The 25,000-nt window shown below is 41.5% G+C and overlaps 1 protein-coding gene across 2 annotated transcripts in view; it reads right to left on the bottom strand.

Moving 5' to 3' along the window:
* Positions 1–25,000, bottom strand: part of bcl11ba (BAF chromatin remodeling complex subunit BCL11B a) — a 51,698-nt gene that overhangs the window by 11,559 nt on the left and 15,139 nt on the right. For both annotated transcript variants that reach the window (XM_046856475.1, XM_046856476.1), the window contains exon 2: positions 24,936–25,000. This exon is cut by the window's right edge and continues 328 nt beyond it. In XM_046856475.1, coding sequence (XP_046712431.1) covers positions 24,936–25,000 — 65 coding nt within the window. The remainder of the gene's footprint in view (positions 1–24,935) is intronic.

Genomic DNA, 25,000 nt, shown 5'->3' with positions numbered 1-25,000 from the left:
GTGTGTGTGTGTGTGTGAGGGACGTCATATACCCGCAGCCCAGTCGCAAAAGTGCAATAACGGATAATAATAATAACAAAAAAACTCCTCATTACCAAATGATTTCAGTTTTTCTCTATGATTCAATTTGCGGTAATTACAGCGGGCCACGCTAATAAAATTCCACCACAGAACGCGAAGGTCAACTACCAGTTAGGCGTGTTCATTTTCATCTCGGTGTATTCATCCTCAGTGCCTAATGGCCCAATTTTCTCCCCTCGCTCTTCAATAAATATTGCTGGAATTACAGGTTAAATAGCTAAATTAAATCACGGCTATTATGGTAGGCTGCGCGGCTCGGCGAGGGGAAACAGGCTTAGCACTCCACGGACAATTACCGGGGAAGTGCCAATAGCTAGGCAGTTTACGATTAATGTCGCGGACATAAAATTCGGAGTGTTCATTTTCTCCATGCAGTCGTTGGAAATAAAAGAAGAGTTCTCAATTCTGATTGGTCACTAACTTATAGCTTCATTGACTTCGTTTCTATTATCATTTCTATAGTAACGGATGACTCGCAGGGACTCGTACGTAAAAAAGGAAGGAGTCTCCAGTGGGATGTTGTTCAGGGAACAACTACATGTTTCTAACTACTCTGATGTAAGCAATAATATGAAATGTAACCATAAATAGCAAAGAGCAAAGGGATCAACAAAAAAACAGGAAGTCTTGATTATTTTTCATGTGCCAGCACATCCTAGTGGTTTTCCTCCTCTTCTTTAACTAAAAGCTAACTTCTGAAAGGTCCACATATTTAGAGATGTGTTCAAATGAACATGTAGCAGTCCATTTTAATTGCTTGGGATGAATTTCGCTCTGTGTGCACTAATGACCAGGGCCGCTTATGACAGCTGTAAAAGGTGCCGGCTTCTAGCAGGGCTGAAAGGTAATTCCCGTTAATGACTGGCGAGACCGGCAGCCGACAGACTCGCGATTTTGGTGCGTTCCTTCATCCCTGCTCTCCGAGTGGAGCACTAGTGAGTCTGTTTATGAAGAGCGCCTCTCATTATCCTCCTCCTCAGCCCTCGCCACTTAATTAATATCTTAACCTTTTGAGTTATTTTTGGGGGGACTTGCGGCCTTTCATGCCAGCGAAACCAGGAAAAAGGGAGAAAGATTGAAGAAAAAAATTGGGCACATGGGACGGCAAACTCGCACTTCAAAACTGGACATCCTGTTAACCAGGACTTATTCAGATAACCTTGGAATTTTCCTGAGCTTTAGAAGCTCTCGTCTTTAAGGCACCGCTGTTTTCGCTTTGAACTGCATGCCGTTTGCACACTGAGGGTCTTAAATTATTAAGGTCTAGATTGTATTCATTATATTTTGCAGTCTGGAAAAGCTAAGAAGGCTTCAAACATTCACACTCTCGCACTACGAACTCTTGTTGGTTGTTGGTTAAGAATAGGAAAAAGTTGGAAATGGAAATTCTATCTATCTATCTATCTATCTATCTATCTATCTATCTATCTATCTATCTATCTATCTATCTATCTATCCATCCATCCATCCATCCATCCATCCATCCATCCATCCATCCATCCATCCATCCATCGAAATTCATCAATATTTAATTCATTTTCCACACTTCCTATATATATATATATATATATATATATATATATATATATATATATATATATATATATATATCTGAATACTAATGGGTTGACAAATGGCTCCTGTGTGTGATGGAGTAGACCTGGAGGAGAAAGCAAAGGACCTGGCCGGTCTCTCATCATGCCTCCGACGCTCCATATTTGATGGAGTCAATGTCACGACAAACTGATTTGCATTTAGAACAAAGATGACACGAGCCCTAGGCCTGCGGTGCCTCCCTGGCGTCCGCCCGGCTGGTGGAAAGTTTCCTGACATTTCTTGCATTATTAAGCCAGGGGCTTCATTACCATGTGTGTGATCTGGAAGTCTCTCAGGCCTCTAATTCCTCACCTTGAATTGCTAATGTCTTGTTTATGACTATCATAGCGAATCCGAGGCAACAATTACATGCAAATCAGTTTTGCAGCCACATTGTGCCCCGGTGAACAAAAGCATGCCGATTCGTACACATGCCCTGTCCAATATACATGCACAGACGCCACGAAACCTGCCAGCTTAAAAGAATGCTATAAAATATGTATCTATGAACGATATTGATTACTGTGAGTGACACACAAGACTTCTGGAAGTTACAGCCCCATTAAATTTCCATTAAATTAGTATATAATAACGTATACAAAAATTGAACACTCTTTCACGTCTCCCAATCAGCATCCAGCAACATAGTGATGTCATCCAGCAGATCCCATTTGCTAGCTATTAAACTCATTTTCAACTCAATTTTTTTGTGACAAAGCTACTTTACAGAAATCCAGACTAAGAACAAGCCAGATGAGAGATGCGAGAAAAATTGTGCAGGAACTCTTGCACTGTGTCAACGAAGTCTCACTAAAGCAAACAGTTAAGTAAATTACTACAAACAGGTTTACATTTCCACGTATTCCTTCGTCATTCTCCTGCCGAGGGATTCTGATGTCCGAACGTTTCTTACGCATCAGATGTGGTTTGTCCCAGCGAGATTAGCTCCACCCCTCAAGAGCACGCACAAAGACCTCTAAATTCAATTATATACATATATATACACAAGGTCAGTTTGAGAAACTCGAAGATCAGCACCGTTTCTAGGCATAGGCAAACTAGGGCACAACCAGCTGGGGGGCGCCAGTGAGTGCCCCTGCCCCGCATTTACGCAATTAAATTTTTGTACCTGTTTTTCTTTATGTAATACAGTATTTACAATAAACAGTACTGTTTACATACTTTACATAATTTTGCAATGATTATTAAAGGTTTTTAACCTTTTTTTATGAAAGGTTGCGAATGATTTGTATTGTGTGAGTTCAACTATGTAGAAGAACATTTAGATTTTCAAAGTCCAGGTGAAAAAGTAAAAAAGAAAAGGAATTCTGAACTCCACTTTACAGACACAGCGCTACCTCAGAAGCATCGAATAAACACTCAGGAACAGGAACAGGTTCCTGCCTGAGCTCGGCCTCCTGCGAGACAGAGACACTCGGTAGTCGGTAGGCAGAGCCGAAAGGGCTCTCGGCCCTCGGCGAAGCAGAGAATCATGGGTGATTTACTAAGTGTAAATGGGGCGACGGAATCTGGAAGCAGCTGTTTTTACAGCCTGTTAGACACACTAGTGCAAACTTGGAGTGGACAGCACACAGCTATTTCCCACACACAACATCTGGTTTACATTCTCCTCCCTTCAACTGGCCAAATCCCCTGACTGGATCCCTGACTGGACATATTCACTCCGGGGAAGAGCACTATACACACACACACACACACACACACACACACACTCACACACACACACACAGACATATCTGCTGCCTAGACAGTGTCCTGACCTCCATAACCACACACACACACACACACACACACACACACACACACACACACACCATCAGCCAGGCATCCACACTGACAATTGTGATTTGCTGCCTGTTTCCTCCTCCTCCTCCTCCTCCTGTTCTCCTTCTTCTTCACCACAAGGGTCTTTTTTTCAGCTCTAATGTTTTTTATGGCCTAATTTTCTAAGATCAGATTATTTCAATTTACAGCAGTATATAATTTTACAATACACAATAACATGATGCCATTTGTTACAATTTATTGGTGCGTTGCGCTCACTCAAGTCACCACACACACTCGCCATCTCTCTCTCTCTCTCTCTCTCTCTCTCTCTCTCTCTCTCTCTCTCTCTCTCTTTTCCCTCCTATTTCTTACTTTCATTTCTGACAGCCAAAAGTGCCAGACAAACGTGTGCCAACATTTACATTTGTCTACATTCAAGCCGACAAAAAGGATTTCCGTATGTCTTTTGCTTAGCCTTCTTTCTTTCTTTCTTTCTTTCTTTCTTTCTTTCTTTCTTTCTTTCTTTCTTTCTTTCTTTCTTTCTTTCTTCTTGACTTTTCTTTTCTTTTCTTTTGAGCGTGCTTGCTCTCCTCACGTGAGATTAGACGAGGCAGGGATTAAGCGGGAGGTAGAATGGTGTGCGGGGACAAGGAACGAGGGGCAGAATTTAAAAAAGAAATAGAAAAAAGAAAAAGCGAACACTGAGCAGCTTAGTGAAATCAGAATGAATTAAATTCATTACACTCGTGAGCCCGGTGACAAGAAAGTGGCAGAGCTGAGAGAGGAATTAAGCACCTAGGCAGACGTGATGTCACAAAGCCATCGTCTACCGACTCGTAGGAGAAAAAGAAAATTCGATTTCTGACCTCAACTCATAGCAAGCATGGCAAAAGAAAATCTTAATAGGAACATATTCACAAGTCACCTTTTTTCTAGCAATCATTTTTTTAAGCCCCGCCCACTCGGCCTACTCACGTAATTTATTCCTTGATATCTTTCTCTCAGTACTCTATACACGCTGACTTTCTTTAGAATTTTTGGAAATGCTGCAGTGGAAACATTATATCATAGCAATCCCTAATCAGTTTTCAAATTTAATATAATATTTAATATACAATTTTTAATATAAAAATGTATTCCTTTTTTCTAGATTCTGAACTTTAATGTTTACGACCTTTTACATGTTCATGTTTAAACCTGCTGGAATTTCCGCGAAAAAAAAAAAAAATAAATACATTTTTATAAAAAAAATAAATAATTATAATAATAAATGAAAATTTTTTTTATAGCAGGCAGTAATATTTTGGTACTTTTTTAAATTTCTTTTAAACTGGAAAAAAAACTTGAGAAAAAAAATCCTGCAAAAATCGTCCTATTAAGCGTAAGCATTTTAAATCTAGAATTCCATTTTTATTAAGTATGCAAATGAATTAATTGTGCACACATAATTTACATAAATAAATGTAAAAAAAAAATTATTCTATGAACTGTTTTTTCTTAATGTTTTTTTTTTTTTGTAAAAATAAACTGCCCTTTTTACCCGTAGTGATCTTAAATGTGTGTGTGTGTGTGTGTGTGTGTGTGTGTGTGTGTGTGTGTGTGTGTGTTTGGGTAAAAAGTGATGCCTTTCAACAGACTTTATGGCTGTTTTAAGGGTCACCGGTTTGCACTGGAGGCCGATGTCAGCAGCTTTGTATTAAAGGGGGGAAGAAAATGCCTGTTTCATGTTAACAAATTAAACAGATTAGATGTGAAAGTGCCAGACATGTCTGAGTCTGGTCAAAAGTGAGAGGGAGACAGGAAGTGGACAGACTGAGGGATAGGGGCAGCCTTATTTTTACTTGCTAATCCTGCCCCCCCACACACACACACATGCATGTTGAGCTCTGAGACAGCCTTTCTCACCTGCAAGTTTGTACCTGCCTCATAAATATGAGCAAAAAAGTAACACAAACAGGCTGATTCAAGCACGCTGCAAGTTCCTGTCCATTTGATTGTCCTGCTTTCTAAGCAAAAAGCCAATATTAAGACATTTAGTAATTAATTAGCTAGCTAACATGCTAGCTATGCAATGTACAGCTAGATAGATAGAGTCCTAAAGTCTAAGGCAGGAGCTCAGGAAAGAAGTGCAGAAGTGAGTCCTGGAACAAAAACTACACAATTAGAAAGAAAAAAAAAGGCCTAATCCAGTAAATCCTCAGTTAGTGTATAACCAGTTTATGTAAATGAATAGTTGAAGTAAGCTAATCGGCGATGAGACGAGCTGAAGAAGGGAAATGGTAACTCAGTGATTAAGGAGTCGGTTTTTGAAATGGAAGGTCATGATTTCAAGTCCCTGCACCACCAAGCTGTCAGTGCCGGGCCCATGAGCAAAGCCATTGACCCTCAACTGCTCAGTTGTATAAATGAGATAATTGTAAGTCGCTCTGGAGAAGTGTGTCTGCCAAAACACCGTTAATGAAGACGGTGTCTCTGAAAGTTTTGGTTTTTAAAAGTCTACCGTGGAAACGAAGATTTTAAATACAAATAGACAAAGAAGTAGGATTGTAAAATGGACGTATTCAAAATGGAAGTGGTAACGTTAAACACCACTATGAAATGAACCATTTATCTATGCGTAAATAGAATCATTAATGCTAAGGTAACTGTTGCTACCATTCAGTCATGCTAGCTTTTCTGTGGATGTTTTATGAAAGGAATTTATGCAAACTGTATTTTCACAAAACTTAGGTTTCGGTCTAATTACTCTCACAGAGTTGTATTGTTAATTGTGTAAATTATAAATTGTTAACAATTTTTAATTAGGAAGCCAATTTTATGCAATTTTTGCAATTTGCACACGTCCCAATGTTCCATCGATTTACAGACGTTAAGTTTTTAGCCGATGACATTGGTTTTCCAAATCTCATATGCTAAAATGTCTAATTAGGCAACGGTGTCGTTTGTTCCGCTGCCATGTGATGGCATGAAGTCACGTTGTGAACTAAATAAGGCATTTAAGCATGGCATGAACAGGAAGGAACAGATTTTTGGACAGCCCACCCCACACCATCCCACCCCACAACATCCTTCATCAAGACACTCTAAAGTAGACTGGGCCAAGTGGGAGCATCGGCACAGCATATATATATACGCCTGGAGTCTCTCCTCCCCTTCCTGGCTCGGCTCTGTCGCTCTGATGTAACAAAGCTGCACTCTGTTGGCCAAACAGAACTGGCAGCATGGGGGTTCGTGATAAAAAAACCTGTAGCATCGAGCAATAAAGGAAAAAAAAACCAAGGGTTATTTTTTTTCATTCCGTTGCAAAATAACATGAATTTTGCATTTAACTTCCCGGGTAGACTCTTTCGTCTGAAATTGTCATACGCCAGAGCTCACTGTCGGAGCGAGTTCTTCCTGAAATCAGCCTCCTCTCTTTGCACTCTGATTGCTTCGTGGATTCCTCTGTGAGCTAAAGCGCTAAAGCAGCTCCTGCCTCAGAGTAAAGAGAAAAAAATGAGGTTCTCGGTGGAGGCTGGGCAACCTTATTTCACCGGCAGTCCACTGAAAGTGAAGCGGGTTTTGAAGGAGTGAGCGAACGAGCGAGATACAAGTTTATATACAGATTGGAATAAATAAAAAAAAGAGTTTGGTCATCCTATAAATCGGCAGACTTCTGCTTCAGTCTCTGGGTGGTATTATTACTGCTGAAGCACTCTTCATTACTATCAAACAGAGAGTAGGAGAATTTTTTTAAATAATTCTGGTCTGGAGAAAACATGGCTCAGAACCAAAGCCCGCTCCAGCAGCAGGCCTCGATGTTTGGCGCCTGTCCCTCTGAATCGATCCCAAGGACTTGAGGGAGGGGAAAGTGTCAACGTGTGTGTGTGTGTGTGTGTGTGTGTGTGTGTGTGTGGCTTTGTGTATAAGATGATGCTAGGTCCACACGTTCTGGCCCTGGTTTATGTGTTTATACTGTGGAGACAGAGCGAGCCGTGCGGGCTGTGGCCTGGAAGAACAGATCCAGACCAGATGAGGGTTAAAGCGAGGAACCAGAGACTCGAGGGTGGAGAAGGGGGGCACCTCTGCTCCGAACGGCCCTTATAAGGCTCTGATTGCACGCGAGCTGCCGTCCTGAGACGAGGGACAGCTGAGGCTGCTGGACCATGAGCTTCATCATGTACACACACTTCACCCAAAAAAAAAAAAGTGTGAGGTGCTTCCCGTCATCCGACATGCCAGAGCGTGAAAGGTCCTTATTTAACAGGCACCTGTAAAATTAAATCAGGCGTACAAAACTCCAATAACTGTGCCAACCACTGTGCCTGGGCCGGAAATATAATTTACAAATTACAATTAGAGAAAAATATTTGTCCGGTATTCCCTTTCAATTCTGGTGCATCTAAAACCGAAACGAAAATGCTATGCTGGTGCGCAAAAAATATATATAAACACATAAAACACTCCACAAAACAGACGTCACTTTGTGGGGGGTGATGTAGCTTTAATTAGCAAAACAAAACACGGAGGATATTTTTTGTGCAGACATATTGTCAGGAAAAAAAAGGTTTAGGGGGTCAGGCCTACCTGATGAAATCATCTCGGCCTGGTTACTATTCTGCTAGACAGAATAATAACTGCAATCGCAGCTCAGAGTCTCTATAAACAAAGCCCTCTATTTGTCAGGATAAAGAAAACATTTCTTTGCGCTGTGATTATGATGGAAGGCTAAAACTAACCTTTGGCGACGGAGATGTTAACGCGACATGGCCGGTATTTAAACGATGCTCACGAAAACGATCCCTGCACAGCACACGACTTCAGCCGCCATTTTCACTTAAGCTATTAAAATGGAACGATTTTCGAAAATGATAAAGAAGATTACAAGAGCATGCTGCTGTACTTCTGTTTAATTCTCAGGCAAAAAAGGGGGGGAAAGTAGGCTGGGAAAAAAAGGGAAACACAAAAAAGGAAAAAGTGCAGCAGAAAGCAGCGCTGGAAAAAGCATGTCAGAAGCTGTAAACGGAGGAGAGGGTGGTGGTGGTAGTGGGGGGTATGGCATTCACACAGTACGCCTGTCTCCAGTCTAAATGAAACCAGGCTCTCTTCTATAACCAGTCCAATCTGTTTTTATTTGCAAGAAACAGAGCTCTTCAACCAGTACCCCCTCCTCCTCTTCCTAGACTTCATTCTCCTCCTCCTTGTTCTTCTCCTTCTAGTTTTCTACTCCAAACCCCTCTACTACACTTCACTTGCTTTGTCTGCTACAAGGAGGCCGGGGGATAGCTACCAGACTTTTACGTTTGGTGTGAAATGCTACACTACAATAAAATAATATGCAATCAATCAAACTATGTTAGGCTCCCCCCTCTTGCAAAAGTAATGCTGTTGCTTTAAGCTGAACTCTTTCACTTGCAGTTAAATACTGTGTGGTGTTAACAAATTAAAGTGTTCAAATAAGGGCGTGTGTGTGTGTGAGCTCACAAGCCGTCGGGTAGCAAAACAATGAAAACGAACGGCAAAAACCTCACTGTCAAGAGACAGAAGTGTTTCCTGGCATTGCCTCACTGCAGAACGGACTTCACAAAATTGCATAAGCTATTCATCTAGTTCGAGTGGGTTTACATCAGCGAGTGGACGCAGTGATGCACCGGGGAGTTAAAAAGGCCTCTCTCCGTCTGATAGCCCTGCAACTGAGCTACGGCAGTCTGCTCGAGCTTGGCAGAGCCCCCGTGCATTACAAGAAGAACATGACACACAAAGAACATTGTTTAAAATGATTCACTCCGTTTTTTAAAACCACATCGAACCGGAAATTAAACATCGATCCAGACAGAGCGTTTACCACCCATCTTAAAGGCTCGCTTGCATAAGTGCCGTCCATCACCCCACCCCTCCAAGGTGGGCTACCGCCAAGGCCCGTTCGAGCTTCAGACAAGTTCCTCTAAGGACTTTGTACAGAAAGCGAGCAGACTGGAGGTCCTGGATGGATGGAAGAAAGGAGGGAGCAATGAGGGTCTGGGTGAGCGAATTAATTACACGTGCATTTTTGGATGGAGTATACCATAATGAGGCCCAGCTGCACCAGGCATCCAACTCCCTTTAAATGTAACTATAAAAAGCTGGGCATTCAACATCCCCCACAAAAGAGAAGTGGGCACCATAAAAGGTCCTTGTGATGTGTGCTCAAAAACATGGCACAGGAGACATGCCAGCCAAGAGGGCAAGGGGATTTTTCTGAAGCAGGAAGAGATTGCATTGTGACTTTCCATTATTGCTATGTTCAAAAGACTCGACATGAACAACTCGTGGCATCAAAAGTCAAGCGTTTTAGAGAAAACCAAGCTCCCGATATCTCAGCATGGCATAATGCACAGGTTGCCAACTCTGGCCCTGAAGTAGCACATTGAAGCATTTTTTTCTGCTCTAACACAACCACTTCAACTCAGGATGTTAATCATTAATTAGTCCAGTAGGCTAATCAGATGTCTCGGGAGCAGGAAAAACTTTAAAATGTGCTGGACGGGGGGTAGTCTGGGAACTCATGGAATCCATCAATTCTCAGTATGGTGTAACTCATGAAACATTGGTTTACTTTGCTAAAGATAATTACATCATAATTTTACTCGTTCAGTCTTTTCTTGAAAATATACCTGTATGGCCCAATAGAATTGCTGGTATTACTAGCAGTTCTTTCTTGTTTCTCTTGTAATTTTGCTGATACGTTGCAAATAAGACACATGCTAGCTCTCTCAAACTTTATTCTCAGTCATTAGCTAGTTCACGCTTCATTCATAACATCCATATTTCCCAGTGTCTTAGCAAATGTCCTCACAACGTAATAATCAGAATCACTGTTATTTGTGTTACTTGAAAACATCCAACTCATTTTTTTGTGGTCAGTGTTAGCATCAAGTCACCATTTTAGCACTGGAACACAGTATATGAGAGATTATGTTGTTCTTACAAGGTCTGTTGCCATTATGATATAGAGTGTGAGAAAGTAGTGCAGAAAGTAATATCCCCACTCAGCCACTAACTCTTGATTTCGCTGACAGGCATCATATTCATTTCACACCTCTGGCGCTAACAAGGTTGATTGGTATCACTATCATCTGATGACGTAGCTCGCGCTGCTCCTCTCCATTGCAGTGCCACTGATTAGCTTTAATGATAGCTCATTTGGCCCTAGGAATCTCACCTGATTTCTGGGCTCGTGAAAGGAGTGACGCTTTCATACAACCGGCTGAATTAAAAACGAGGCAATAAAACCGAGCGAGGTAGAAAGACTCGACGATGGTTCTGAAGATCCGATTCTCATGCTAGCTCTTTCACATTAGGCAAACATCCATAAGTTTGGCAGCAGCAAAAAGTGTCCTTTTCAAACAAATTAACACCACTGACTGAAGATGGAGAGCAAGACCTTGGCAAAACCCTGCAGATGTTTATGCCAGAGAAAGAAAATCCTGCATTAAACAGCTGTAAATGATGGAAAAACAAATACAATGGATTAAGTGTGCACAAGCCCTAATCCAGCATGCATTGTTATAATGCCATTGTGGCTCGAAATGAAAATGAGCGAAAGGTTAGATGGAAAGCAGGGGAAAGCAAAAGAACTGGTGCCAGCTACATTAATACCTCAGGCACTCAGGCAGTCCGCTCTGTTCACCGAGCATCAGCCAATTTCGTTGGATTAAACGACAGGTTTCTATGGCTTTGAGAGAGCCAAATAGTGATTTATTGTTCTAGTTTCTGATCAGAGGGATGTCTGCTGAGGCACGGTGGCTCCTTCTGGCTCAAATCCAGCATTGTTTACAGCTAAAAAGCCCTCTAGCTATCCAATGAATTAGTCTGCCAGTGGTCCATCCAACAGGTTGCTACAAAAGGACCATTTTTGTTTGCGACGTGCCACTGATTTCTTATGTAACTGCAGACATCTAATTTGATTGATTTTTTTTTCAGACGGTAAAATCCTCAAGTGTTTTTTTATTGTGCACAGCATTACCACAGAGATCAATAGCGCCAGTGAACTACAGCGATTGTGTTTGTTCGGGGTGAATAATTTGACGTGTTTGTTTAGTTTTGGGGGGCATGCTAAAGACCCAAACCCATGAGGAGAAACTCAATCTGCTTTTACAGCTTTTCCGCAATTTACTTCACCACCACCCAGACTGCTCTGAATACCCGGTAAATAGAAAAAACATCTCCACAGTCACTGACATGTCGCCCCGTGATGGGAAGAACATTAAACCCTGCATGTACAGGACCAAAACAAAGCCTCAGAGGACAGCGAGATGGGGAAATGGCTTGGAAACAATCTCAGACTCTTGTAGATAAAAACAAAGACTAAAGTGGAATCATGGGAAAAAAAACTGGGTTAAACGGGATGAAGTCTCGAGGAATCCTCAAGCAGTGCCAGCCAGTAATCCTGCTCTCCAGCAAACTCCACAGTCATGAGCAATTAGCACTGTAGAAGCATAGGCTACAGGGCTGCTACATACACACACAAGGCCTGGAGTTTTCCGCATTTATCAAAATGAAGTGACAGACCAAAAGAGGGGGCAGTGACCACAGAGGACAAATTTCAATATCGCCAGCAGAATGGGAAAAAGGGGTTCGTACTGAAGCCTTTAGCATGTGAAATTGGGAAGCCTTAAGCACCCCTAAACAAGAGGATCAACCCACATTTCGTCAGGCTGCGTTTCTCTTCAGCACCCTTCAGAACATCTCCCTGCTCTTTCAGCCACACTTTCCACCTTCCTCAATGACAAACAAATGGTCTGTTGCTTGTAATTGGGCTTAAATTGTACAAACGCCTCTCCTGAATCATTCCAACACAGCATCCTAATCCTCATGGCTAGCATAGTGAAAAATTAGTTTGAGCTAATAGTGTCCACGCTTCCTACATAACTGGCGGCAGCACTCCTTTGCGAGGAAAACGCTCTGGGCTTTAGAGGCTCCATTAGCCGGTAAAGGTTTAAATCTGGGAGCTGGACTAATTCCTTGAGCCACGCTGTGTCAGAAGCCTGGGGGAGTCAGGAGAGCGTGTTAGCGGTGAGGAGGAACCTGCGCTAACCTGCTAATCCCATCCTGTCCACCGCTTTCTACGCGCACGTCATTGTCCACAGCCGTGATCCGCTCACTCTCTCACCAAAGCCGCTTTAAGAGCACGGCAATTCGAAGAGCTGGCGTCTGGGCCCTGCTGGAAAGGGCTTACAAGTCCTCCTCCAGCCTTTTTCTCCCACGCTTTACAAATTCAAATCTCCACGCTTGCTCGAGTAGCTTGCTAAACAAACAGTGTCAGGGTGACAGAGCTACTGTATCAACATGCAAAGGAAGGTGCTGCAGCTCACCCTTCAAACCAGTTATGCAAAGACCTTTTTCTGGCAGACTGGTAGAAAAAAAAGTAAAAGATGACGTGAAGGCATATCTCAGTTCCTGAACCTTAAGAGGATTTAATAGCAGTGAATTAGCCACCTTGGATAATTTTATGAAAGTGCAGCAGCATTTGTCAGCGAGTGCCTGCTTTGCACTACGTGTCTGGAAAAGTGTGGAAAAGAACATGATGAGCACGAGGGCACAAGCCACCGGCGCATGTAGAGAGCTTTGCTTGTGTTCACAACCCAAATCGGCGACAAGTTTATCCCCTGCCTTGCGGCAGAGAGACACTGAAACGCCGTCATGCCGGTACCGCAGAGTAGCACTGCAGCCGTTTGATGTCTTCATGTGGGACGTGTTAATGCCTTGCTGCTGCTAAAAACTCACCCATGTTTAATACGTTCGACTTGTTTGTACTTTCAACTTCTTTGTTGGGGTGTAGTAAAAAATTCAGCTCGATGAAGTACATTCAGCGGGGGGGATTATCTCAGTGTGCAGGAATTCTTCATTCTGATTGATCAGGTAGGGTTGCTCTGTGTCATTGAGTAACGTGTTCAATGAGAAAATGATTTTATATGTTTGGAAGGAGTCTCCAGTCTCAGGAAAATTAAATGCCTTATAAAATGCTATATAAACCACTCGTCGAACTCCAGAATCAATTCCAGAATTCTCCAAGCATCTGATTTCAGAGATGTCTGCGTACTCGCATTGCATATTACAATTATCTAGGTTTCCTTTTCGGAAAAAATTAAACACAGAGTTGTGCGGCGCATTAATCCAAAGCTCTAGCGTAGCAAAAAAAAAAAGAGACAGAGAAACGCAAGAGACGAAAACAAAATAAAGACGAGGCGCTAGACCTCCACTCTTCCCCTTTTTTGAAAGATACGCTGCGATCCGGCTTATAAATCAGAAGGTTTAAACATTTGCATGCATTTTTTTTTCTTTACGATTATCACAACAACGATGACATGCGCTTAAAATAAATAAATAAATAAATAAATGAAGGCCGAGAGATGAGTGCCAGAGCCGTCGTGCACAGAGGGGAGAAAAAATGAAAAAGAATGATGGCTTTGTTTTGGACACGGCCCCAGACTCTTCACGCTGCTCTAAAGTTCTGGGATTAATTCTCCAACAAAATGAGGAGGAGACCACTGTTTTTTTTTTTTTCTGAAGAACGGGGGGCGGGGGCGGGGTGGTGACACACCACACGCCATCCACCAAACACACCTATTTAGCTTTTGCTAGTGGTGGTATATAATCGGATACACACAAACACACATGCACATATGCACACATACTAACACACACAGAGTGGCATGTGATGCCTTTGCCAAACCACCAGTGAGAGGCCAAAATTCCATAGACGAACGCTTGAACTCAGCAGGGTCTCGACAAAAGGAGAGAAAGGGGGAAAAAAGAGAAAGTGGGTGGAAAGCCAGCGTCACTTAAAGGTGGACAATTCTGACCCCAAGCTGAGGCAATTTGCCCCCATAACCATGATCCCCCACCCCAGAGCTCCGACCTTCAAAATGTACATAATGTGAAACATAAGTGTGTGTAAGTATATATGTAAATATATAGGGAGAATAAGAAAAAGCGGCAGAAAAATAAGGAGGAAAAAAAGGGACCTGTTTAGTAAAAAATCCTCCTTTCGAATCCTGTCCTCATTTTAAACACGATCGATTCCCTCGTCTGCCTTCCTGCCGTCCAGCCTGTTTGCCTTTTCTGTAATCAAGCATGCATTTTTTTTGTCCCTTTTTTCTTTTAGGTTTTATTACGTGCAATTCTTTTTTCATTTTTTCCCGCATATCACTCCTTTGCTCTCTTTTTTTTACACACCAATTACAGGAGCTGCTTTGAGCTGGATAAGAGAAAGAAAGAAGAGAGAGAGAAAAAGAGAGAGCAGGCACAATAAAGCGACTCGCACAAACACGCGAAACGTGCCATCTTCATTTCTCCGAGCCACATCCGACGCCATCGCATCATCGCATCATCTCCTCTGCTCCCTACCCCTCCTCTGTCGTTCTTCATAATCCCCCACCCACTGCCGCCGCCACCACCACCACCACCACCATCCTGCTAACACACACGCACGCACGCACACACACGTACACACCACCTCCACAACCAGCACCGCCACCAATCACAGCCCTGACGCCAGGACATCAATTCTCGCAAGTCTCCGAAAATTACCATGCATGAATGCAAAAAAGCCTGATCAGGAGTAATTAACACGGCTTCATATGCAAATTTTATTAATGCAGAACTACAAAGTCATTATGCAAATGCAACTTTCGTCAAGCCTCTTGACAAATATTCAGAGCTCTAGCCAGAGAACAGGTTTTTCCTCTCTCTCTCTCTCTCTCTCTCTCTCTCTCTCTCTTCCTCTCTCAATCTCTCTCTCTCTCTATTCCGTCTCTCAATCTCTATCTGTTTTTTCTTTACAGCATTAAAAAAATCCATGCTCTACAAGTTTTTGTAAAAACTCATATTTATTCCCCATTTTTTTTCCAGTAAACTTTCGATGACGGCCAAAGCATCGGCAATTAAAAAGCTGGCTCTTGGTAATGACTGTTTGGCTTCAGAGCGAGGTAATGAACCTGTAATTCTGGGGGAAAAGTGTATAGAGAGAGGGAGAGAGAGAGGAGGGAGGAAGGGAGGGAGGGCGTCTTGAAGATATGAATATGCATGAGGCTCCCTGCCTTTGATGATTAAAGAAAATTTTAATATTTAAATGAGCGCATGGAAAGTGATTAACCGAGGCAAGCGACGAGGCAAAAATCCGAGATGGGGGGGTAAAGGGTGTGGGGGTGGAGGGGTAAGAGGGGGTAAAACGGATTTGAGGATGCTAAGAAGTACACGGATGCAGCCTTCGTGCTTTTACGCTCCATTAGCGGCTGAAAGATTTTTTCCATCTCTCTTCTTACTTTCTCTCTCACACACACACACACACACACACACACACACACACACACACACACACACATTTGTGTCTTGTATTGCTGAACAGGGCTTGGGCAAGGAAGCAGACCAGAGTAAAAAAGTGGCCCGTTAGTGGATTTCCGAGTTTAAGCAGGTAGGAGGGAGAAATGATAGCATGTTGCTTTCATGAAGGGAACTCACGCAGATCTCAGCAGGACGACATCTTGGAGCAGGAAGGATAGCTCTTACACTCATACACAGGCCTGAAACGATTCCTCGAGTAATTCGAATGCAAAAAAATGTGAATACATCAGTCGAAAACATCATTTAGTCTGTTTAGCTACACACTGAGCACTGTTTCCCACTGGACTATTATAACTGACCCACCACCCGCTAAACTCTGGACCGCCCTAGCGTGGCATCCGCACAAAGCGGACCTGGAAATGTGCGTACGCCACTCTCCACGCAAAGGTTCTCGCGTTCTCTGTTTCCAAGTTGTGCGTACGCAGCACTCACAGTTTACTTACAGATGCACACTTTAGCAGAGGTATGTTTTTTTATTTAATCAAACCCCTGGTGGGGAAAGTGGCGTACGCACATTTTCAGCCTCGTTTTGTGGGTACGCACATTTATAAACGAGACCCCTAGACAGGTAAACACAGAAGATGCTGCAGAATGAAAAATAGAGGAACAAATAGAAAACAGCGAAGGGTGAGGAGAAAATAGAGACCAAAGAACACAAAAGAAAAATGTTTAAAAATATGGGATCATTTCAAACTAAAACATACGTACTAAAACGCCTTTTTTTTTTTTTTTTTAAGTAATCTGAAATGTATTTTTATATTTTTTATGATTTTCTTTGGTCATATATATATTTCTATTTGCATTGTGATGTAATATGGCAATTACATTCACTAAATAGGCATAATTTTTTACAGATTGCAATTTCAGCAATAAAAATAAAAAATTTACCAAAAATAAAAAAAATTGCTTGTTAATTAATTGATTGTCTAACCAGTGGACTACTCGATTACTAAAATAATCGATAACTGCAGCCCTACTTACACACACACACACACACACACACACACACAGCCGTCAGAGGTAAAAATAAATAGCGTTACGTTTTCCTTTCAGAAGAAATAATTACACTATGTCTAAAGATAGCACCGTCAGGATGCATGCTAGTCTCAGGCGCTGAGTCAGGTTAGCTTTTTCTCCAGTAGTTCTCCTCATCCATGATTATACCACCTGGGTTCATATGTGTAATCTCCTCCCACTCACGCAAAAGTCCTCGCAGACTATTTGGATTCATTAAAAAATGGCAAAATCAATTTCTTTTAAAGAAGCCTCAATAATTACAGCTAAACCAAAAACATAGCTATTTTTTTTTTTTAGCAGCCACGGATCCGATAACAGCAGCAACTACAGTAGCAGCAGAAACATGGTAAATACTTATTGTGATTTGTGTTGAAATTTTTGTTCACAACTTTCATGCACGTTTTTCTTCATGTTTTCACAATTGGCATTAGTGTGTGTGTTTTAAAGGGGTTTATTAATTCTGTGACAACTTGAAGCCTTGATATGACAAGAGTAGATTGTCACACTGTGAAGAATTTCCAATGCAATGTTCCAAAGTGTGAAGGAAACGTGTTCCCTGTTGGTGCGGTTGTCGAAATTTTGTTCGGAAGAAGGCGGTGAAAAGGGAATGTAAAAACCGTGTTGGGAAATTTGATTGCGTTTGTACTGAAAAAGTATTTTGAAAATCTTAGGGGAAAATAAATAAATAAATGGGAATGAAGAAAAAAGAGAGAGATAGAGAGAGAGAGATCGGGAGAAAAAGAGAGATTGGGAGAGACCGGGCGCGAGGGAGGAAAACTGGGTAACAAGACAAAAGTGGGCAATTACCACTTCAAAACGCCTGCTCGGGCCCGGCTTTTTGCTTGGCTTTATTGAAACAACAAAAAAACAAGACGACCAGCAGGAATAATGGCTCTAAAAGAGCACGTTAAAATCAAACGCACATTCACCTCGCCACACAATCCGCAACCATTGATTCTGGCACGGCCTCGGCACCCGAGCCGTTTTCCCCCCGCCAAGCCTTTGTGAATTTTAATTGGGGGAAAAAAAAGGCATGTGTGTCATATTACGGAAACATGTTTTCAATATCTCTCTCTAGCTCCGTGTTGCATCATTATTTATTGAAGAGCTCTCTCGGTGATCGTGTCGAGCTCGGGGGGAAAAGACGGAGAGGGAGAGAGCTACAGAATGGCGCATGTCCCCTCGATCGAGACGTCCCCACGTTACTCTGGCAAAAAGCAAGAAATCGTCAGAATATCCGTGGCTTGGTTTTTTAAACTCCATCCAACTCCGCTTTGTAGAAGCATCATAAACGTCATAATCACACATTTCCTAGCTGGACTATGAGTGTGTGTGTGTGTGTTGTGTGTGTGTGTGTGTATACGCCCTACACGGCTTTGTGCACGTTCAAATATTAATCAAGGAGATGAGGAATGATGTAACCAAATACGTGGGCAATATAGCAACACAAAATAGCAGTGCGGCGATCACTCACTGTAACAGGTAATGTTTTCTTTTTTCCAAAGCAAGACAACTATACACAGGAAGTGACAAAAGTTCCTTAGTTTTCCGCTTATAAAACTTTTTTTGTATCATAGAGTCTATGGAAATTTCTGACAAATGAAATATTCCTAAATCAGACCTAATACGAGGACTGTAATCAATCTGCTGCTAGGTATGCTCTGGATTTATCATGCTAACTCTCTTGCTAGCATTCATTAGAGTTAATGCTGTGTGTTAGCTAACAAACGAGAAATTAGCAATAAAGCCGTTTTCTTCTTGACTCTTTTTCCACTTTCAGGGTTGATACTCTTCTGCTTCTAACCTGAGTGCAAACATTTACCAGACGATTTATTTAGAAAAAAATAGGTAAGCGAAGTGTTTCTGTCCTTCTACCACAACCACTTCTAGTTTTAAACAAAACAGGAAGTCCAGAATGATCTGCACTGCAGTCTCACTTTCACTAAACCCGACTCGTGTTCGACTAACCGCAGTTTTAGCACAGTTCCAAAACATATCCAGAAGTGGAAGCAGATCGATCTGAAACCTTCCCATCATTATTTTGAAAATAAATGTATCCTTCGCTCTCAGCAGACGGATCTTTGACTCCGGGGTTTTATTAGACTAATTAATGATATTAATGGCCCGAGGATGCAGCTGAGGCTTCGGCTCGAGCCGTAAAAAAAACAGAATGGGTCTTTATATGGTCGCAAATGTGTCATGAAATATTCCACTGTAGGGGAAATAAGGGAGAATGTGTGGAAGTGAGAACCTGCAGGAGAGAAAGGAACAAGGCTTCGTCTCGCAAAACACTACAATAATGCCTGTGGTGAGCACATGGCTCTGTCGAGACAAGTTCTGATCTGGAAACTGGATCATGTAGCAACACAAATTCACAATTCAGAGCTAGGAAATAAGATAGATAGATAGATAGATAGATAGATAGATAGATAGATAGATAGATAGATAGATAGATAGATAGATAGATAGATAGATAGATAGATAGATAGATAGATAGATAGATAGATAGATAGATAGATAGATAGATAGATAGATAGATAATCAAGGTGTTTAAACTTGTTTTAAGCATTGCCCTTTTTTAAATAATAATGACATTTTTTAAATGAAAAAATATATATTTTATCTACATATATAATATATATTATATAAATATATATAATGACATTTATATTATTTATGAATGTTAACAAAATATGTATCAAAGAAAAAAAAAATTATGAGAATTTTTACTTTTTACACCTTCAATAACCCACGCCCCTAAAAAACGCCTACAAGGCAGATCTTTATCTCTAGTAACATGATTGACAGACTGACTGCTCGGTGGGCCACGTCATGTTTTTTTTTTCTCTCTGATGTTTACATGTGGAGGACTAAAGTTTCGTGCAACACGAGGAGAACTTCACTATCATCTTAACAATCACTGACTTCACCTTTAATGTCCAATCAGCTGCTTGTTAGCTTCTAAATTTACAGATTATCTGTGTAAAAGCCATAATGCTACATGTTTTAAAGCTAAATCATTATCATATCAGGATGTTCTTCTGATTAATGACTCTGTTTTTCTTCCAGCTGAGCTTTTTCAGCACCTGAAACATCTGGATCAAGACTCAATCTGAGAACTTTAGTGAAGCACACAGTGCATGAAATTCACTAAAAAACACCAAACTCAACAATATGGTCATTTAAATATGTCCAGCCAAAATGCATTAAAGTTCAATATAATACATGGCAGATGGTTTAAGCTTCTTCCACAGCCTGATGTCAAAACAGCACTAGTGAGTTATCATTCAGGGGAAAAAACACACCTGAGTAGTTGTATTAGGGTATTTCTGGGCCAAGAAAAAAACCAAACAGAAAAGCACTTCGCTCTATTGCATGGCTGTAGCAAAAAAGGGAAAAAAGGGAACTGCAGACTGACTTTTCAGAACGATGCATTCTTTAGAAATCAGAGTCAAAAATTATAAACTGCTCTTATAAATCTTTTTAACAGTACGCAGTGTTGGTGAGATTGCAAAAAATGTCTCATCGGGATCATTTCTGCGATATGCAATGGTCTGCTAGCAAATAGCATAAGCTATGCTAATTAGTATAGGTATGATAGTATTAGCAGAGGTTCAGTGGGTTAAAAAAATCAATCTAGATCTGAAACCTCCTGTTAGAGGAGATATGCGGATCATGACACACACACACACACACACACATATACACACACACACACACACACACACATACATGCCTATGCGACCTTTCATCTCATCCCCAACAGCAACTCTTGTAGCCTCTGGCTATGCAAAATGTCATATTTTATTTAATTAGCACTATTAGCTCGGATTACATTACACGGCTACATGGCTATACATCGCTCTCGTGGAAGTGTTGCGTCTTGCTGACTTCCAGACCCGGACCTTGATTGTTTTCCTAAAGTGGCATGTCTTGCAAATACAAATCTGTTCTCCTACATTATATCAGATTAGAACAATCCTTCCTCCATTAGCTTCACTTTTCTCTTACTGTTTCTTTCATGAAAAACAGAAATTTCTGGAAACTCTGAAACCTGGAGCCCTCAATCCCTGGTTTCAAAGCTCTGCCACTGAAGACTCCAACTATGATCAAAATATGCAGATTTTTACTGATATATCAATTAGATAATACGGTATTGACGAAGCAGCATGTGGTTTATTCAAATCCCAGGCAATAAGGCAGAATGTGTGCATTTATGTAAATCTGTGGTTTGAACCTGTGCTGCTTTTCTAGAAGCTTCTGACCACATTTGAAGGCATGCAGTCGATTCCCTTTGTACATCTTTACAAGAAGATAATGAAATGCTTAAATATGGACCTGCTCATCCTGTCCAGCATAGTCGTTCGTGTGTGTGTGTGTGTGTGTGTGTGTGTGTGTGTGTTAGTGTGCAGACGATGTGATGTGATGCAGGGCGACATGTGCGAACGAATCGGCGGAGTTTAAGGCCTGTCAAAACAGCAGTCGCATGTCGTGGGGCCAGACGGAGGAAGAAAAAGATCAAACTGCAGCTCTGGGGATGATGATAATGTTGTTCTGCTCAGAATTAGCTTTTTTTGATTCCGAGACACACTCACACACATACACACACACACATACACTGTATACACACACACACACACACACACACACACACTCGTCCTCCTTGAATTCTTTCTCTCGCGCTCTCACTCTCTCATTTTTCCATTTGAAGCTGACAGATGGATATATTAAAGAAAAAAAAGCAAATTCATGAAAAATGATCTGCGCTTTGAGAGCACGAGCAGCGCCGCTATGTTTTTTGTGCATGCGTTGTTTTTTTTCTCTCTCCAGAAAACGGAGCCCGAGTGTTTTTTTTTTCCTCCTTTCGCGTGTCATTTTCTATTTCACGTGGAGAACAAATGGGAAGCGGAAAAGGTTTAGCATAAAAGAATACTTTAACCTGCTGGGAGGCAATTATGAACACAAGGCAGCGTGCACATGTTTAGCTGCACGCCCAGCTGACATTCAAGCTTCTTAATCATTCGGCGAGGACATTTCATCTCTGCCTTTCTTCTCAGCCTGCTCGAGAACGAACATTGCTCGCTTCCTTTTCTCTTTCCCCGACGCCCAAGCTAATGAAAGGGGCTAAAAATTTACTCGCACGGTCGCCGCAATATGATTTACGGAGGCAAAATGTTCATCTTTCATTCCAATAACCCATTATTCAAATGCTGAAGTTTAAACAAGATTAAAAATTATTCCCTCATCCCCTCCTACAAACCCCCCCACCCCTTATTTTTTTCTTTTTCTTTCTCCTCTCTTCTTCTTCAAACCAGAGATTATTAAGAAAGAGGTCGAAAATAGAATTTGCCACATTACGAGTAATTTAGAAGTCATTTAAAAAAAAATCTTGAAAGATTGAATGACTTGCTGTGATAGGTGGATATTGTATTAAATGCATATTCATATTGCAGGTTTCTCTCACACACACACACACACACACACACACACACACACACACACAAAATGTCTAAGGATTGACATATGCACTCTAGAGCGAGAGCACATGAATATTTTCCTACACACTTTTACTTGACTTCCGTTTTCACATGAATAATTTTTTCACACGTGATTTATTTTTCTCCACGTTTTTTACTTGTTTCTGTTACAGGTTTTTCTACACCTCAATTGTAAATTTCTCAAATTTTGGGCATGTATGATTTCTGATTCTTTCCTTTACACGTGACTCCTTTTTTCATGTATTTACGGTTAAAGATTTTAACGGTAACGCACACCCAACCGTGTTTCTATTCACGTGTTACTCAAGCGTGATTTTACCTTCACTGATTATTAAAAAAATATATCAAAAACTGCTTGACATGTCGAGACTTCAGGGTGGATATGAGCAGTTCATCAAGTATGTCACATGATCCGGTCACGTGAGTCGCACGTAAACCGCTTGGGATTGCTGCCATTCCCGTTGCAGCTTTGATGCTAAAGCCTCAGCGTTCACAGGCTTTGAAATGTGAAACCGTTTGCAATGAAATCTTCACATCGTCTTCCGTAATTAACGCCAACGGACTCGGCACCATGTGGGGTTCGGACTAAATTAGGTTCTTTCTGGTTATTAAGGGTGTATTTAAAAACGAGTGAATCGTCTTCGATGCCGCAGGAAACCTTTGCAAACAAGGAAGCTTTACGAAAAACAAAAAAACAGAGAGGGGGGAAAAAAGAGGTTATTAAACCCGGAGCCAGTGTCATGAGCCACCGATTTTCCCCTGCCAACTTCGTCCAACCCTGAACATTATTTTATGAGACCCATTTCCCATGATCCCTCTGGCGGCATCTTCGTGAAAGAACTTGACTGTTTTGTAAGATAACTAAGTAAAGAGAGAGAGAGAGAGAGAGAGAGAGAGAGAGAGAGAGAGAGAGAGAATCAGACTGAGGAAGAAATAGAGAGACAAGGCTAGAGAAAGAAAGACAAACAGACAGAGAGATGGAGGATGCTGAGAGAGAGAGAGAGAGAGAGAGAGAGAGAGAGAGAGAATCAGACTGAGAAAGAAATAGAGGGACAAGGCTAGAGAAGAAAGACAGACAGACAGAGAGATGGAGGATGCTGCGAGAGAGAGAGAGAGAGAGAGAGAGAGAGAGAGAGAGATGAAATGAGAGCATCAGGCAAAGAAAGAGATAGATAAAAGCAACAGAGAAAGTGAAAGAGTGGAAATGAGCATAGAATGAGAGAGAGAGACAGAGACAAAGATAACGAGAGAGACAGCGAGAGAAGGGAGAGAGACAGATGAAAAGAGAGACAGTGAGAGAAGAAGGAGAGAGAAAAACAGAGAGTAAGAGAAGGAAAAAAATAGAGACAGAAAGATATAGGGTGAGAGAGAGAGAGAGAGAGAGAGAGAGAGAGAAAGAGGAAGAAAGAAAGAAAGAAAGAGAGATCTCACCCTGCAGCTGGACTGAGCTAAATTGCCTCTTTACCCCAATTCAATAGCAAGCTGGTTCTTTTAATCCCTCTCTCTCTCTTTCTCTCTCTCTCTCATTTGGAGTATTTGAATTTTAATGAGTTTTTCACCTTTTTCAGCAGATGGCTCAGGCTCCATGAAAGTGAGCGCTGAGTTCTGTGTCACGTTTTGCACAATTTGTTTCAACTACCAGAGTCCTTCAGGGTGTTTAGGGGGAAAAAACAGTGGTGGTGGTGGTGGTGGTGGTGGGGTTTGTGGTATTTGTGTGTGTGTGTGTGTGTGTGTTGGGGTGGGGGTGTTCTTGGGGAAGGTGGGGGCTTCAAGTCCATAATGTGATGTTTCACTCAGTACAGCACAGACTACCCCTAATGAAATCAGCTGAAGAAAAAAACAATCTCTCTGGAGTCCTCGGAGATGAGCGCTATCACAATCACGACAGGATCCTGCAGATGGAAATGAGCGTGCTTTGCTTCCTTTTGTCTGAGAATGCTCTCTGTGTGTGTGTGTGTGTGTGTGTGTGTGTGTGTGTTTGTGTCCTATTGCGATCGAGACCTAACCATTTAAATCCCGTTTCACTTTTATGACTACACAACTTTCCTGCTCCCAACATTCCCCCCTGAATTCTGCATTCTGATTGGTCCAGTAGTAGAACAGCACCTCGGACAGCAGCGAATCGCACGTTTATATATGATACGCTTGTTTTGATCGATTAAAATTTTTTATAGCAACAGTGCATCCAAAAATGTGATATAAACAGGTGTGTCAATTTGGAGTTTGCTGTAAGGAGATGTTTATTCACAGAAATTAGACATTTCTGTAAGGAGTCTCCAGTTTCAGATCTTTGTAACAAGCTGTAGCTTTTAAAAGATTTTGCACTTTTGTGGCTTTTAATTCAAAGCAGGAATACTTTGTTATTGATTATTTTTGCAGTTTGGTTGATTTTTTTTCATCAATCTAAGTCAGGTAAGTCACATCGCAATTATTTGTTTATCTGGATTAATAGAGTAACATTATTGTGTTGCTTAGTTACAGGTCACCTTAGTTCATTAAAGGTTGTATTTAATCTCCCATATGAAAGCAGAAAGGCCTTATATTAGGTGCCAAAGGTTTGAGGTTCGTTTGTACTGAGACACCGACACTCACCTGCCAGGCCGCTCTCTTGCTTCGGGCAAATTCCTTTCGGAGGCGTCAGCAGCCTCTCGTCCTCG

The sequence above is a fragment of the Silurus meridionalis genome, chromosome 8 (genome assembly GCF_014805685.1).
Source record: "Silurus meridionalis isolate SWU-2019-XX chromosome 8, ASM1480568v1, whole genome shotgun sequence".
NCBI classification, from domain to species: Eukaryota; Metazoa; Chordata; class Actinopteri; order Siluriformes; family Siluridae; genus Silurus; species Silurus meridionalis.
Note: the sequence above shows the minus strand (reverse complement) of the source record. Positions and strands in the feature narration are given on the sequence as shown.